The following is a 15,320-nucleotide window of genomic DNA, read 5'->3' as shown; positions in this document are numbered from 1 at the left end:
ACCACCTTTTTTTTTTTTTTTTAGTTATAGGTGGACACTATTTATTTATTTATTTATTTATTTATTTATATGTGACATTGAGGATCAAACCCAGAGCCTCACACGTGCAAGGCAGACACTCTACCACTGAGCTATAGCCCCAGCCCCACTCTGTCTTTCTTTATAGGACTTCTTGGGGTGGGGGGAGCAGAACTGACCATTTAGTTTTCTCCCATCCTCTGAGACTGAAGAACTTGAAGCTGTAGGACAAGTTAGGAATATACAGGGTAACCTGTATCAATAACAGCAAACAAGTTGTCTTAATTGGAATTCAGTAATTTGTTAATTCCTAAAACAGGTGCTTTATGACAACAGAATGATTCTAAGAGGAGCTTACTTTACATCAGTCACTGAATCCTTCAATGTCTGTATACATATATTTATTTATACATTTAACAAATCAACCTTATTAGGAATAATAAAAACATACAAAAAATGCAATTTAGTAGAGGATTCATAATGTTTACTCTTGTTTTCGTCATTCTCATACTGTTGACAGTGACAGAATATCATCTCACTGATGAACTTGGATTGCTCAATAATTGTTTATTCAGTTGACCAGGTTCTTTATACTTGTAGCCTCAGCCAGGACTGCTGTTTTATCTTTATTTGGCTGGCTCTCATGCTTTAGATCTTAGCTCAAATGCAAAGTTTTGACCTTATCTTAAAGCAGCAGCCCTTCCATCATTGTCTAAATATCTTACTTCTTTGTTATGTTTACTATTGTATTAAACTACCTGGCTATTTGATTAACAGATAGGAATCAGTGGGAGTAATCAGAGAAGAAAGTGGATGGACTAAGGATATAATTTTGAGGTAAAATAGCCAGGATTTGTTGGTAAAATTGGCATAGTATATGTGTATATTTGGGGAATGGGGTCAGTGTTCAAAAATCAAGAAAGATTCATAGATTTTTTTTTTTTTTTTTTTTGTACCAGGGTTTTGAACTCAGGGGCACTTGACCACTGAGCCACATCCTCAGTCCTATTTTGAATTTTATTTAGAGACAGGGTCTCAATGAGTTGCTTAGCACCTGGCTTTTGCTAAAGCTGACTTTGAATTCGAAATCCTCCCTGCCTCAGCCTCCAAAACGACTGGGATTAAAGTGTGTACCGCCTTTTCTGAGGAAGAGGTGCCAATCAAGATTTATTATTCGGGATAATTGAAATCTGAGTATTGAGTTAGATAACTAAATAGAGCTATTAAGTATACAATTGGATATGTGACTCTGGAGCTAAGAGGAGGAGTCTAGGCTTGAAAAATAAGTTTGGTATCATCAGTTCATTAGCATAAAGACAGGTACTGTTCATCAGGCAAAAATTAAGCAATATAAAACTAGTATAGAAATATCAATATCTAAAGAAGAATTTAACAATAGAAACAATAGGAAAAAAGAGAGAGATTACCCAATGAAGAGAGAAGTGGTCTATGAAAAAAACATAAATTTATGTTCATTAAAGCATTGTGTATAATAGCAAAAAATGTCCTTCATTAAGAAACTAATAAATAAAACATTTAATATCCACACAATAAAGCATGATTAAATTAAGAAGATCATGGAGCCAGGTGTGGTGGCTTATGCCTTTGATCCTAGCTACTCATGAGGTTGAGGCAGGAGGATTTCTAGTTTGAGGTCAGTATGTTCAACATAGTGAGATTCTATCTTACATCTTAAAAAACATAGAATTCACTTACAGAACAGTAAAACTTTAAAGTAAAAATTTTAAACCATTTTTTTTTTGTATATCAGTAAGTGAAGCTTAAAATACACAGGTGAACTGCAAGGATGCATATCAAAATAATGAGAGCTACTGGGAAGATGGGAAAGAAAATATGGTTCCATTACTAGTAATGTTTTATTTTACAAAGGTATGAAACAATTAAGCCAAAATATCAGCATTTCCTAGGAAATGATAGTAGTTGATAGTAATTTTTTTTCCTGTGGCTTTATGTCAAACCAATGAAAAAGATAATATAATTTTCACAATTAATTTGCAAATGTTGTTTTCCTTTTAATGGTAGAAAATATAAACATTTGGGTTAAGTGGCTCAGTGTTTGCTAACACTATTCTTTATAATTCCAATTTTTAAATTCTGAACTTTTAACAACTAAATAATTCTTGGTTTCACCCTATTAAATATCCTAGTAATTTCTCAAATCATTAGTTGACAAAGGGAAGAGATAAAAAGATAAAGAATTTATATGGGTTCTAGGGAATGTTTTGATCGTAGCTCAACTATTACAGCCTCTTATTTATATTTTTATAGTTTAATTTTCTTGTTTTAAAGAGAGATAATTTTTTAATACTTATTTTTCAGTTTTCAGTGGACACAACATCTTTATTTTATTTTATGTGGTACTGAGGATGGAACCCAGCACCCTATGCCAGGTGAGCGTGCTACCGCTTGAGCCACATCCCCAGCACGGTTCTTTTTATTTTTTAACCATCATCTGGTTCCAAGCAATAGGAGAAAAGATAAAATTATGGTTTAGATGTAATTTTATTTCAGTTCTTGACACAATCTATTTTGTTAAAACAATATGTGTTATTATTATTATTATTTTTTGTACCAGGGATTAAACTCAGGGGCACTAGACCACTGAGTCACATCCCCAGTCCTATTTTGTATTTTATTTAGAGACAGGGTCTCACTGAGTTGCTTAGCACTTCGCTTTCTAATGAGGCTGACTTTGAACTCATGATCCTCTTGTCTTAGCGTACAGAGCCGCTGAGATTACAGGAGTAGTCCACCGGGCCTGGGGACTAAAACAATGTCTTTCTTAATTTGCAGATGTATACATTAGTCAAAAAAATAGAGAACCTAAATACAAAACAAACAAATCCAAGACCAATCTGTGATTGTGGATATTTTCCACCTACCTTTAAAAAGAGTTCTGAGAGTTGCATGTTAAGAGAAGGGAAACTGTAGAGACTCCAAAATGAAAAGTTTTAAAAAACTGAGTACTTTCAATGGTGAGATTATGAATAATTGTTATTTCATTCTCTACATTGTGCTGCACTTTCCCAAAGTTTCTGTTAGGAAGATATGTTCTGGAAGGATAGAAAATGAATTTCAAAAGGAAGAGCCTGTCATGAATGAATAGACGATAAATAAAATAATAAATATTTCTTTCTAGGATATTTCATCAACCAAACATTAACTGATTCATCAGCTAAAACTCTCGCCTTCTATTAGCCACACGTAGCCACCAAATTGGCTGAAAGAATCATCTGAACCACATTTCCCATAATTCCTCCCTCACTAGGCTCCCATAAACCCAAAGGCTAAAAAATCTGCACTATAACCCTAAGGAAGTTAACCCGCCTCCTCACTCAGTCCTGGCCATTCACGATTAGTCCCGCCCCACCAACTCGGCTTCAGGCTGTTGATTGGATAAGACTGAGGGCAGACTGGGTTCTGACAGCGGGCGCGGAGGCGTGGCCACAGACGCACAGAAATTCCGCCCACGCTCTGGCGGCAACCATGTATCGAACGCTGCGGCTCCTCTCGCGGTCTAGTCGCTTCCTGCGGGACCCAGCTGCTGCCTTAGCTCCTGGCTTGGGTGGCGTCGCCGTCCTCCCACTCCGGCCCCTGAACGCCGCTCGAATGGTGAGCGCAGGCGGCCCGTGCGTCGGCCTTACAGCGGTGACCTTCAGTCATCGCTGTAGGCGGCCTGGACGCCCGCGGGCTGGCGGGAGGGTTGCCTCGGGAAGCCCGGTTCTGCGCCCGCGCCAGCGTGGCCGCCTCCCACTCTGACGCTTTTTCAGCGCGGGGAAGGAATCTTCACCCCGAGTGCCCGGGGACCTGGCGGTGAGGTCCTGCCGGGCCAACGCGGCCTTTACCCTCAACTCCAACGGGCGAGCCCAGGCTCGTTTGGGGGTACCACGCCTCAGCCGCCCTTGCTGCGTTTCCTCTATTTTTGCCTGGGTCCCGACCCGGCGCTACCTAGTGGGCCATGCTGGGCTAGGAGGAAGATGCGGGGAGAGGGCCAGCTGACACTGGCTCTGTGCTCATCCTGTGGCCTCGTGGTCCGCAACGGTGCTTTGGACTGCTCTCAGGCCCTCCAAAGGAGTAGAAGTTTCTTAGGAACTTAAAATTGTATTCCTCTTGCGATTGTTAAATTTGTAGGCTGAATAAGGTTTCCCGAAACCACAATGTTTGTAAAACCCAGAAATCCGTGAACAGCATGTTTGAGGAGATGGGATAGGACCTCACTATAGCTGAATCAGTACTTTTGACTTAGAAAGGCAGCTAAGGAATTTAAAAGTTCCAAGTTCAAAGTATGACATGCTTACTTTAACGAGCTCTTTGATCATTAGAATGTCACCTTAGGTAATTCAGCCTTTAAGAAACATTAAATTTGTGAGTGTGTGCGTGTTTGGGTTTTTTTTGTTTTGTTTTGTTTTGGCTAGGAAACGTTCCAGAATTTAATTATAATTTAGGAGGTTCCAGAAATTAATAATGCTTTAGGAAGAGTACAGTTCTTTACTACACCAAAGGATAGCATGTGCTTTGCAATCCCAGATGTGATTACAAATCCTCTACTACTCAAAAAGTTAAGACTTGGGACAAATTGTCTTTACACTTGTTTCAACAGATATACAAAATTGAGGTAATTACAGCGATTCAGCAAGATGGTACATGGGAAAATAAATAAATAAATAAACAAACAAACAAACAAATAAATAAATATGCTTCATCTAGGGCCAAGATATTTCCTGGACAATAAACTGGAAGATGCTATACCCAAAACTACAAAGTCAAGGATGCTTTTATATTCCGGGAACTACCTGCTGTAGTAATTTTGGTGCATTTTAGAATCTTTAAATTTTTAAAACTTCATTTCTTAACTATTTAATTATGTAAAGGAAGACCTTATGAATATCCTTTTAGAGTAGGTGTCAAAAATAGCACTACCTTGCTTTTAGGGTGGTAATGGGGATAGGTTTTTTTCCCCCCCAGAGTTCTAATACTACAAAGGAGAAAAAAAAGTCTTGAGAGAATATTTAATAGGGAGACCAGCTGTGATCTTACTTTGTGGATGGGGAAGTTCTCCATTTTTTTGAAGGTCATTTCATTGATGATTTTTCAGGATGGCCATAAAGTCTGAAAGATAAATATTTTGTATTACCATGTAATATCAATAAACCACTTACTGTATATTTTTTTTTTAAAGAGAGAGTGAGAGAGGAGAGAGAGAGAGAGAGAGAGAATTTTCAATATTTATTTTTTAGCTTTCAGCGGACACAACATCTTTGTTTTGTATGTGGTGCTGAGGATCCAACCCAGGCCGCACGCATGCCAGGCGATTGCGCTACCGCTTGAGCCACATCCCCAGCCCCCACTTACTGTATATTTACCTATTTTGAGACTTGGTCCTCTATGTTTTAAGACCAAACAGACTTTCACAAAGAATCTGAAAACAATACAACAAAGTTAGTTTTTATCTACTAAGTCCTTTTGCATGAGGAATAAATCGCACCTCTTTTTTTTTTTTTTTGTACTGGGAATTGAGCCTAGAGGTGTTTAACCAACCACTGAGTCATATCTTCAGCCCTTTTTAATATTTATTTTGAGACAGAGTCTTGCTTAGTTGCTGAGGCTGGCTTTGAACTTGTGATCCTCCTGCCTCAGTCTCCCAAGGCACTGGGATTATAGGCGAGTGCCACCAAACCCAGCTTGAAAATCATTTTACATTGTCTTCATGAAATAACCATGGTTTAGTTAAATTTTATCCATGAATTTGCGCAGGGATATCTTACAGGCCCTAGGGGTCTGTATTTTTTGGCTGACCTTTCAGTTTAGCCTATCATGCCGATTTGGAGAGGAGAACCTGGGGTCACTGGGGTTAGTGGCTGTTAACAAATACTTGGTATTTCTAGGCTGCAGAGCAATCTTATTGTGGTGAATGCTGGACACATCACTCACTCATTCCCCAGGAGGGAAGTGGTTTTATATAAATAAACAGGGATATCCCTGAAACAAATGGAAATTCCCACCTTTATGCTTGCCCTGTCCTTACTGGTTTAATTCTTAAAATCTTGGCATTAATTCTTAAAGCAGCTGCCTTTTCCTTGAAATTCTGCTCTCTAAATTGTGGCATATGAAGACAGTTTCCAAAAAGACCAAAATGCTCATATTGTGTGAACTAAAAACATTTTTAGAGATGACATTCATTGTTGATAATTTTCTCATAAGTCCCAGGCCACTCGGAACAGGTTATACATGTGACAATATGAGAAGATTTTGAAAACATACAAGTGTTTTTCAAACCTGAGGTCAACTTGGGAATTTGTGAAATCAATATAGGGAGTGAATAACCAGCATTGGGTTTTTTTTTTTTTTGAGAGAGAGAAAAAATTTTTTGATATTTATTTTTTTTTTTAGTTTTCGGCAGACACAACATCTTTGTTTGTATGTGGTGCTGAGGACCGAAACCAGGCCACACGCATGCCAGGCGAGCGCGCTACCACTTGAGCCACATCCCCAGCCCAGCATTGGTTTTATTTATTTTTTAAATAAAGTAACAAAAGATAGAATAAGAATACATGGTATAAATTGTTTCATGGAATTTTTATTTCAGGTTTGTGTGCATATATGTTTATATACTCAATCATGATATAAAGGTATTTTCTTCATTAAAAAAATGTTTGAAGAAACTTTGTAATTACCTTAACCAAGTTCAGTGTTCCTCTATTTATATGTGTGCTTATCTAACAGATTCTTGGTATCACTCCCATAGGTATCACCTCCTCTGACGGTTTTTGCTAATTCCTGCCTGGTACTTAGTGAAACTTTCTGATAGAATATAAATGATCTCATCTTTCTAATTTTCTTAGTGTGAACCAGTGGTTTCTTAAGTGGAATATCACATACATCCTGCTGTTCCCTTCAGGAGGTTCTTCTACCTTTCAAAATAACATATTCAGATCTTTGAAATACAGTTAAAGAGTAGTCATACCCCAGGAAACATATATCCATACAGGCATCATTTTTGTAAGACACACTCTATCTTTCTGTTATGCATTGGATTCAACCCTCTTTTTAGGTTTGTTATACATAGCCTCAATAATGTTTTGCAGCACTGCTTCTGTTTCTTTTCTGTTTGTACAACCTATATATTCCCTTGGGTTAAATAAAGAGTACTCTTTGGTTTTCAGGATAATTTGTTACTAGCTAACTAAGCTACTGCAAACTTTGTGGTGCTGGGCTTTGTGCATTGTTGGGTAAGCATTCTACCACTGAGCCACTTCCCTGGACCCAGTGTTTGTTCTTTTTGCATATTTGGGATTTTAAAATTATTATAAAGAAGTGTATTTTTTGAAGTGTTTGCTGAGATTGGGATTTCAGCCACAAATGACTTCTGTACTTTCTTAATGATTGATTGGTGTCAAAATCGTAGGATATGATTGAGACTATTATTTCTTTTTTTTTTTTTTTTTAAAGAGAGAGTGAGAGAGGAGAGAGAGAGAGAGAATTTTTAATATTTATTTTTTAGTTCTCGGCGGACACAACATCTTTGTTGGTATGTGGTGCTGAGGATCGAACCCGGGCCGCACGCATGCCAGGCGAGCGCACCACCGCTTGAGCCACATCCCCAGCCCCAAGACTATTATTTCTTGATTTGTAATTACACAAAGGTTTAATCTGAAGAACAGAACTGAAACTCATTCACCTAAATCTTTCTGAGTAACTTTGAATGGTTCTGTATTTTATCATAATAACCTGTTTTTAGGGGACAATGTCTGTTTTATGATGAAAATATAATTTTGAACACAAAGTGATGATATAAATTTAAGAAGTCAAACTAGATTTCACAAACCAATGATGAAAACCAGTTTACCTTCTCTAGAGCCAGCCTTTTGGTGCTCTTTTTAAACAAGATAATGAAGAGAAAGAAGGACCTCAGTTTTCTTGGTTGGTGCTGTTGTCATTGCTAATGGTATTGTTTCAAAGTATCTTTTAACATACAAAGATTTCTGCCTATAGTATCCAAAACAAAGACTGCAGTGTAAAATATTTTTATTTGTGCATATGGTTTACAGGGTGGGAGACAAGTTGGTGTATAATGATATCCACGTAATTGAACTGACAATAGCTCATCTTCCCTTGTGTGTACATTTATTATGATTTATAAATGAGAAAAGCTGACTTGGAGAAGGTGACACAGCTACTAAGTGGTGAGCTATCTGATTGCAAGGTCTGAACTATTTGTTATACTATGTTCATACATAGTGTTTGTAGACCATATCTGAGCTTTTTTAAAATATGTTTACAAATTTCAAACTGTTATTCTGCAAAAGTTCCAGTGAAATGAACATTAAATTAGATTAGGTTCGAATTAGCCAAATCTTGACCAGTACACAGTACTTCCACAGCACACTGCTAAGTGGAAAAGATTACTGTTGTAGTTCAAAGATTTTTCTTGTGTTTGTCATCTGCATAGTATTTGAATTCTGTAGTCTGTCCTTAACATCTGCATTAATACTTTATCAATTTCTCAAGGAAAGATCTGAAAGCAGGGAGCGGAATGAGAATAAAAACAAAATTTATGGTCAAAATTATGTGATACTTCTATTCTTTTTCCTTATAGCTCATAAGATGCTATTGCTTTTGATACTGGGTTTCTTTTCAGGTTGTAACAGCATCTTCTTGTCTTTAGGCAAGCCAAAATTCCTTCCGAATTGAATATGATACCTTTGGTGAACTGAAAGTCCCAAATGATAAATATTATGGCGCCCAGACTGTGAGATCTACAATGAACTTTAAGATTGGAGGTGTGACAGAACGCATGCCAGTAAGTAGCTTTTGTGGAAATGTTGGCTTATTTTAGATGAACTAGGGGCTGTATTCAAATGGATCACTCTACCTAAAAAATAAATAGTTAAATTTAGGTTTTATTAAGAAAACTGGCTTCATGAATAAAAACTTGTTTTCTTTCATTAAAATGACAGGTAACTTTTTGAAGTTTTAATATGCTATTATTTTTTAGCCATGACTTTGAATATTTTAAATTCTTGATAGAACTAAATGATTATCTTTTTATTCTTACTGGATGTTTATAGATTTTTGCTAGAATTTTACAGTTTGCAAACAATTTTTATTTGAATATTCAATTTCTTTTTTTCATTTTACTGATGTAAAACTAGGGTTTTTCTTTAATTTTATACTTTCTGTTTTGATTTTTGTTCTCAGAAAAGTGTCCATTACACGCTTACCCTAAAACATTACTACTCATCAATTTCTAGCTAATAGATAATACGAACTTGTTCAATGCCACACAAATGATTAAATGATTAAAAAACTTCCTAATACATTTCATTAAATGTGAGATGCCATCAAATAGAAGATGGACCAGCTATACCACTAAAAAAGAAAAATCGAAAGTCGTGATATGTCATTGATTATGAGATGCATCTTGATTTCAGAGATTTTAACGTGTGAAAAGAGTTGATGAAATACATTACATATCCTAATGGAGTCCAACCGGAGTATGAAAAATAGTCAATGCAGGATTGCAGGATAGGCTAGTAAGCCTAGAAGTAGCAGGCTTCATCCGGTGAGCTGTTGTTTACCAGTTATCTTCTGAATCTATTTTTTATCCTGAATAATTTTAACTTCCATATTTTAACTCATGACTAAACCTTCAAGACCAAATCTTGACTTGGTTTATAGAATTTTGTGACAGGGGACTAAATCTTTGAAGAAATCTTTTTATAATTGCCATGGATAGCCTGTTTCGTGATGAAGTAAATAGGGTCAGACTCCATGTTTGAGTAGCAAAGGTAGAAACTAACCCTGAAATATTCCTGTATAATTCAACACCTGGGATTTTTTTATTATCCTGCTTTAATCAGCAAGTTGTGTGGTTTTAAGGGTACATGGTTGCTGCTTTTACTCTAGAAGACAGGGCGGACGTTCAAATTATATGTCTGTGAGATTGTTGCCTGGGGAATCAATTTAGTCACATATGACCTCATCTATATTAATTTCCTGAACTTTATTAAATGTTAGACTCTGTGTATCCTGAACTTAATAGTATGATTAAACCCATCCCTTTATACCTGAGGTCCAAGAGGAAAACAAACCCAAAAAAGATTATTGATTTTATACTTGATCTTAACAGAAAGGCCCAGAGGTAATGAGATTATGAATTTCTAATGTGAGTAGATTATCATGATTCTTCTTTTCTCCCCCGTGATGTACTGTGCTATTTTATCTTATTGTATTTAGTAAAACTTTCACTACTATAACCTTTTCTTATTTTTATGAATCCATTAACACTAGGGTCAATCTGTCCATTCACATAGTCAGTGTTATTTGGCATTTGGTTATAATGAGGTGGTGATTTGACACGTTGTTTGTTCTTGTAAAAAATTAAATTTCCATTTGATTTCATGTTTAAATGTATTAAGTTTCTAATCACTTGTTAGCCATTTGTCTCCATTTTGTTTGAGTAAAACATGTTTTAATTTTAGTTATTTATAATTCAAAATAAAATGGTTTATTTTTTCTTTTCTGTTTGCTTCTCAGCTTATAATCAGTGTGGTTCAGGTGTATATGTTTAATATATCTTATTCTTTACTTTTCTTTGTTTTTTCCACATTGATTCTCTCACTTCCTCACTTCCTTTTCTCTCTTCTGTTCTTTCAAACTTGACTTGGGATCTGTGCCACAGTCTATGTTACTAATTTTGGTAAGAATTCATAGGTCAATTCCTTGACAGAAATCAAGCTTTTTCATTGAAATCCCATCTAAATTTATTCAATTTATTCCTTTTCAAGTTTGCTGAAGTAATTTGTATTAGAAAATGAAAAGATTTGGCCAGATGCAGTGGTATACCCCTGTAATCCCAGTGACTAATGAGGTTGAGGCAGGAGGATCAAGAGTTCAAAGCCAGTCTCAGTAATTTATCCAGGCACTTAGCTACTCAGTGAGACCCTGTCTTTAAATAAAATGCAAAAGAGGGCTAGGGATGTGGCCCAGTGGTTAAGCACCCCTGGGTTCAATCCCCAGTGCAAAAAAGAGTAAAAGAAAGGAATGAAAAGATTTGCATACTAAAAAATGAAAGTATGAAGATACATATTTATATATCTGATATATAGAGATATTTATATATCTGATTGATGTATCTGTATGTGTTTTAAAGTCTAGAGAATCCTGGGTTTAAAAACAAAAATATGAGAGAAATTTCTAGTGACTTACTGACTGTCACATCTTCACTAACTAGACTATGTTGTTTATTGGTTTTGGGGTAAGATGATAGCCATTCAGCAACTGGTTATCTCATTAGTGATAATACTGCGGCATCATATTTCATATTTTGCAAGAAAAAATAATGGCTCTTGCTGGGAAATGAGTGAATATTATTTGTTTTGAATGCATAGTCTATGAAGTAAATAAGAATTGTAGTGTATACATATAAAAAACTAAAATGAATAGTTTATATGTGAATATGAGTGTGCATGTATATGGGTATATGAGACATACACATATGTGAAGACTCAATATATTTGCTTTTGTTTAGTTCTTTTGGTTCATTATGTATTTATCTGTAATCTTTGTGCTCTAAATATTTGAGGATCATTGTGTTAATTAAGTTACTGTTTTAGGTACAGTTTTGCAACTACATAAAATAATGTTCATGCTTAACTAAAATTGCAAATTTGAAGTATTTTTCTGATTAATATTTTAGATCCCAGTTATTAAAGCTTTTGGCATCTTGAAGCGAGCTGCTGCTGAAGTAAATCAGGATTACGGTCTTGATCCAAAGATTGCTAATGCAATGATGAAGGCAGCAGATGAGGTAGGAGATGATAATTATATTGGCTTAATGGCATGGGACTTGTGTCTTCCATTGGTATTGATAAACCCTGCTAATAGGAAAGGGCACTGAATCCTTTTTAAATTTTTTCCCCTTTTTTATTCTTTTTTGACACACGTGACAGTGGAAGTATATTTTGACATATACATATGGAGTAGAAATTATTCTAATTAGGATCCCATTCTTGTGGTTATACATGATGTGGAGGTTCACTGGTCGTGTTCATATATGAACATAGCAAAGTTCATTCTACTTTCTCTCCTATTCCCATCCCCTCTCCCTTCTTTTCATTCCCCTTTGTCTACTCCAAAGAACTTCTATTCTTCCCTCCTCCCTCCTCCTTTATTGTGTATTAGCATCCACATATCAGAGAGAACATTCGGCCTTTGGGTTTTTGGAATTGGCCTATTTCACTTAGTTCCATCTACTTAGCAACAAATTAAGGCACTGAATTCTTGAGTTAATATTCATTATTCATTATTAATATTATTATTCCAGATAAGATGGCTGCATTGTTGTTTGGTGAGGATATTAATATGGTGCTTAAATTACTATATTGTGGCAGAATTTCTGGATTATTTTATGTCCTTTAAGCTTCTTGACTTTAGTTGTTATTATATTATTTTGGGTGGCTGTAATCCCAGCTATTTGGAAGTCTGTGGCAGCAGAATGAAAGTTCCCAAGGCCAGCCTGGGCAACTAGTGAGACTCAAAATAAAAAGTTAAAAAGGACCTGGGGATGTAGCTCAGTGGTAGAGTACCCCTGGGTTAAATCCTCACTGACTGCAAAAAAAAAAAAAAAGGAAAGAAAATGTTTTGAAAAGACAGTAAGCTTTCTATTTGATTTCTTATCTCATGAATAAATGATTCCTTTTAAAACTAATTGATTATTTGATAATGCATATCAAGAATATAATTTCACTACTCTACTAATAACATTGTCTTAAGGAAATAATTGGAAGGTAACAGTGTTTTTCATTATAGTGCTATGTAATAATAAAAATAAATTGGATGTGTCTAACCATAACAGTTGCTTATGTAAATTGCATTTATATTGTTATGTTATGAATCATAGAAAATTAATTCTTTAAAGGTTGGCATAGAACAAATCTTTTGAGAAATAGGAAATTTTGCGAAATTATTTTTATAATCCTAATTTTGTTTAGAAAAAGAAATGAACAGAAAATGTATTTTCATATACCTACAGATAGGACCTTCCCCCACATAATAAAATCCACATATGGTGAAGTCAGATATATAACCTAGCCACATCCTCCCATACACTTTAAATCATCTCTGTTATACGTAAATACTATGTAAATGCTATTTTTATACTGTATTGTTTAGAGAATGACATACAAAAATGTCTATAAATGTTTGGTACAAACATAATTTTCTTTCTTTTTTTTTTTTCCAAATATTTTTATTCTGTGGTTGGTTGAATCCACATAGCATAATCCCACAAATACTGAGGGCCAACTATATGCACATGTACCCATTGTGGGAGGTAGACATTGGAAGCAGATGCCAACAAGCTAATAGCCATTATTTCTGTAGGATAGAACTAAAATGACTATTATTCTTTCCTCAGTTCTCAGAATTATCTGCACTAATCACCTATTTTTATATAACTAGATAGAAACAGTTTTATTTAAAAATGAACCAGTTGTTCAGTGTAGATTTGTCAAGTGCATTCTGACTTTTTAAGCTAAAATCATTTCAGAACCCACTCTTTTAGGAAGCTTATAATTCAAAGACTAACACATAAGCTGAGAGTATAAAAATATGACAAAAATAGGGGCAAATCTGGGCAGTGCTTGTTTCTACATTTGGCAGTTGCTAATCATTGGACATCTGTGCAATGAAGTAGCTATTAGTGAACTCACATTTTCAAGTCCCTAATTCATTATCCTGCTGACTCTAGTGGTAACATCTGTTGGTTATTCCTTCTTAACAATAAATGTATCTAAAATCTATTTGTCTGCCTTAACAGGTGGCCTTCTATTAGAGGAGGCAGTTAGAGAAAAATAAGAAAAATGACTTTGCTTCAGTTTTCAGTTGAAGTCAGTGAGTTGTCATACTATTCAGAATATATAACATTTCATTTTTAAAGTATCTGTGGTTGGAAAAGTGATATTACAGGAGCTTAGAATTGTGGGACAACTGCATTCAAATGCTGTGGAACCCTTAACAAGGCATTTAACAGATGGAAATAAGTAAACATCTTTAAAATAGTTTTTTTTTTTTTTTTTTTTGTAAATGGATCTGATTTAATCATAATTAGTTAAAATCCCTGAATTTTATTTCTTATTTTAAAAATGCTAATTTTTAACATTTTTTTTTTTTTTCCTGCAGGTAGCTGAAGGTAAATTAAATGATCATTTTCCTCTTGTGGTATGGCAGACTGGATCAGGAACCCAGACAAATATGAATGTAAATGAAGTCATTAGCAATAGAGCAATTGAAATGTTAGGAGGTGAACTTGGCAGCAAGAACCCTGTGCATCCCAATGACCACGTTAATAAAAGTCAGGTCAGTATGTTTTCTTTTCTTTTTTTCATTGCAAATTGAAAAGTATGCCTGAGATTATTTTTGTAAGGTCTTTGATAAGGTGAATGTATTTGCTTTATTCTTTAGTGGAAAAGACTTCTAAAGTTTCCTGAATTTCTTTTAGGGGTCTGTTCTTTGTCACAAACTATAAAAATTGCTTTTAACACTTCTGTACTGTATTTGTATATTTTTATTGACGCATCTAGTTTTAAATTCTTTATTTTGAAATAATTTCAGACTTCTATTAAAAGAAATGCAAATATAGTTTAAAGAACTTCTTTACTCCCTTCACCTGCTAATCTTAATATTAAAACATATTATATAACCACAATGCATTAATCAAAACTAAGAAATTAATATAAATATAATACTCTCAAACAACAGACTTTTTTAAGAGATTATTTTTGGGGTTTCCCATTTTTCCACCAAGGTCCTTTTTTTTGTCTTCCAGGATCCATTCTAGACTACATGTTACATTTAGTTGCATATCCCTTCAATTTTTCTTATCTGTGCTTGTTTCTTATTCTTTTGCCTCAATCCCTTAAGCCTTCTATAACAAAATACCTAGAAAGTCCTCAGATAATATCATCACTTTGGAATTTAGCATTTCAACAGGGGAATTTTGGGGAAATATTGACATTTATACCATAGTGGTCCCTTTTATACTTTTGAAAATAGTAGTCAGGTATTTTGTAGAATGTCCTTTAGTTTTGGTGTATCTGGTGTTTTCTCATGATTAGACTGAGGTTATGAACTTTGGGCAAGATTGTCATGCAAGGTAAGGACCCTTCTTTATTGCATCATGTCAGGGGTGCAAGATAGCAACATGAATTAATACCGTTGATGTTAATCTTAGTTATTTGGTTATGGTGATTCTTAATAGAATCTCCACCACTAAATTACTA

The 15,320-nt window shown here is 35.0% G+C and overlaps 1 protein-coding gene and 1 long non-coding RNA gene across 2 annotated transcripts in view; one reads left to right on the top strand and one right to left on the bottom strand.

The window, feature by feature from the left end:
* Window positions 1-2,545: 2,545 nt before the first annotated feature.
* LOC308650839 lies at window positions 2,546-3,506 on the bottom strand. The gene is made up of 3 exons (XR_014022423.1): window positions 3,375-3,506; window positions 2,922-3,092; window positions 2,546-2,804 (listed from the first exon to the last, which is right to left on the bottom strand). It is a non-coding gene; the product is annotated as an uncharacterized lncRNA (long non-coding RNA).
* FH (fumarate hydratase) overlaps window positions 3,475-15,320 on the top strand; it is a 27,281-nt gene continuing 15,435 nt past the window's right edge. The window contains exons 1-4 of the mRNA XM_081297226.1: window positions 3,475-3,651; window positions 8,705-8,839; window positions 11,738-11,848; window positions 14,221-14,397. Of these exons, the coding sequence (XP_081153352.1) occupies window positions 3,526-3,651; window positions 8,705-8,839; window positions 11,738-11,848; window positions 14,221-14,397 (549 nt within the window). The 5' untranslated portion in view covers window positions 3,475-3,525. The remainder of the gene's footprint in view (window positions 3,652-8,704; window positions 8,840-11,737; window positions 11,849-14,220; window positions 14,398-15,320) is intronic.

Source organism: Spermophilus citellus (genome assembly GCF_964194105.1).
Source record: "Spermophilus citellus genome assembly, chromosome: 6".
Lineage (NCBI taxonomy): Eukaryota > Metazoa > Chordata > Mammalia > Rodentia > Sciuridae > Spermophilus > Spermophilus citellus.
The sequence above is the reverse complement of the archived record's forward strand: the minus strand, read 5'-3'. Positions and strand labels throughout refer to the sequence as shown.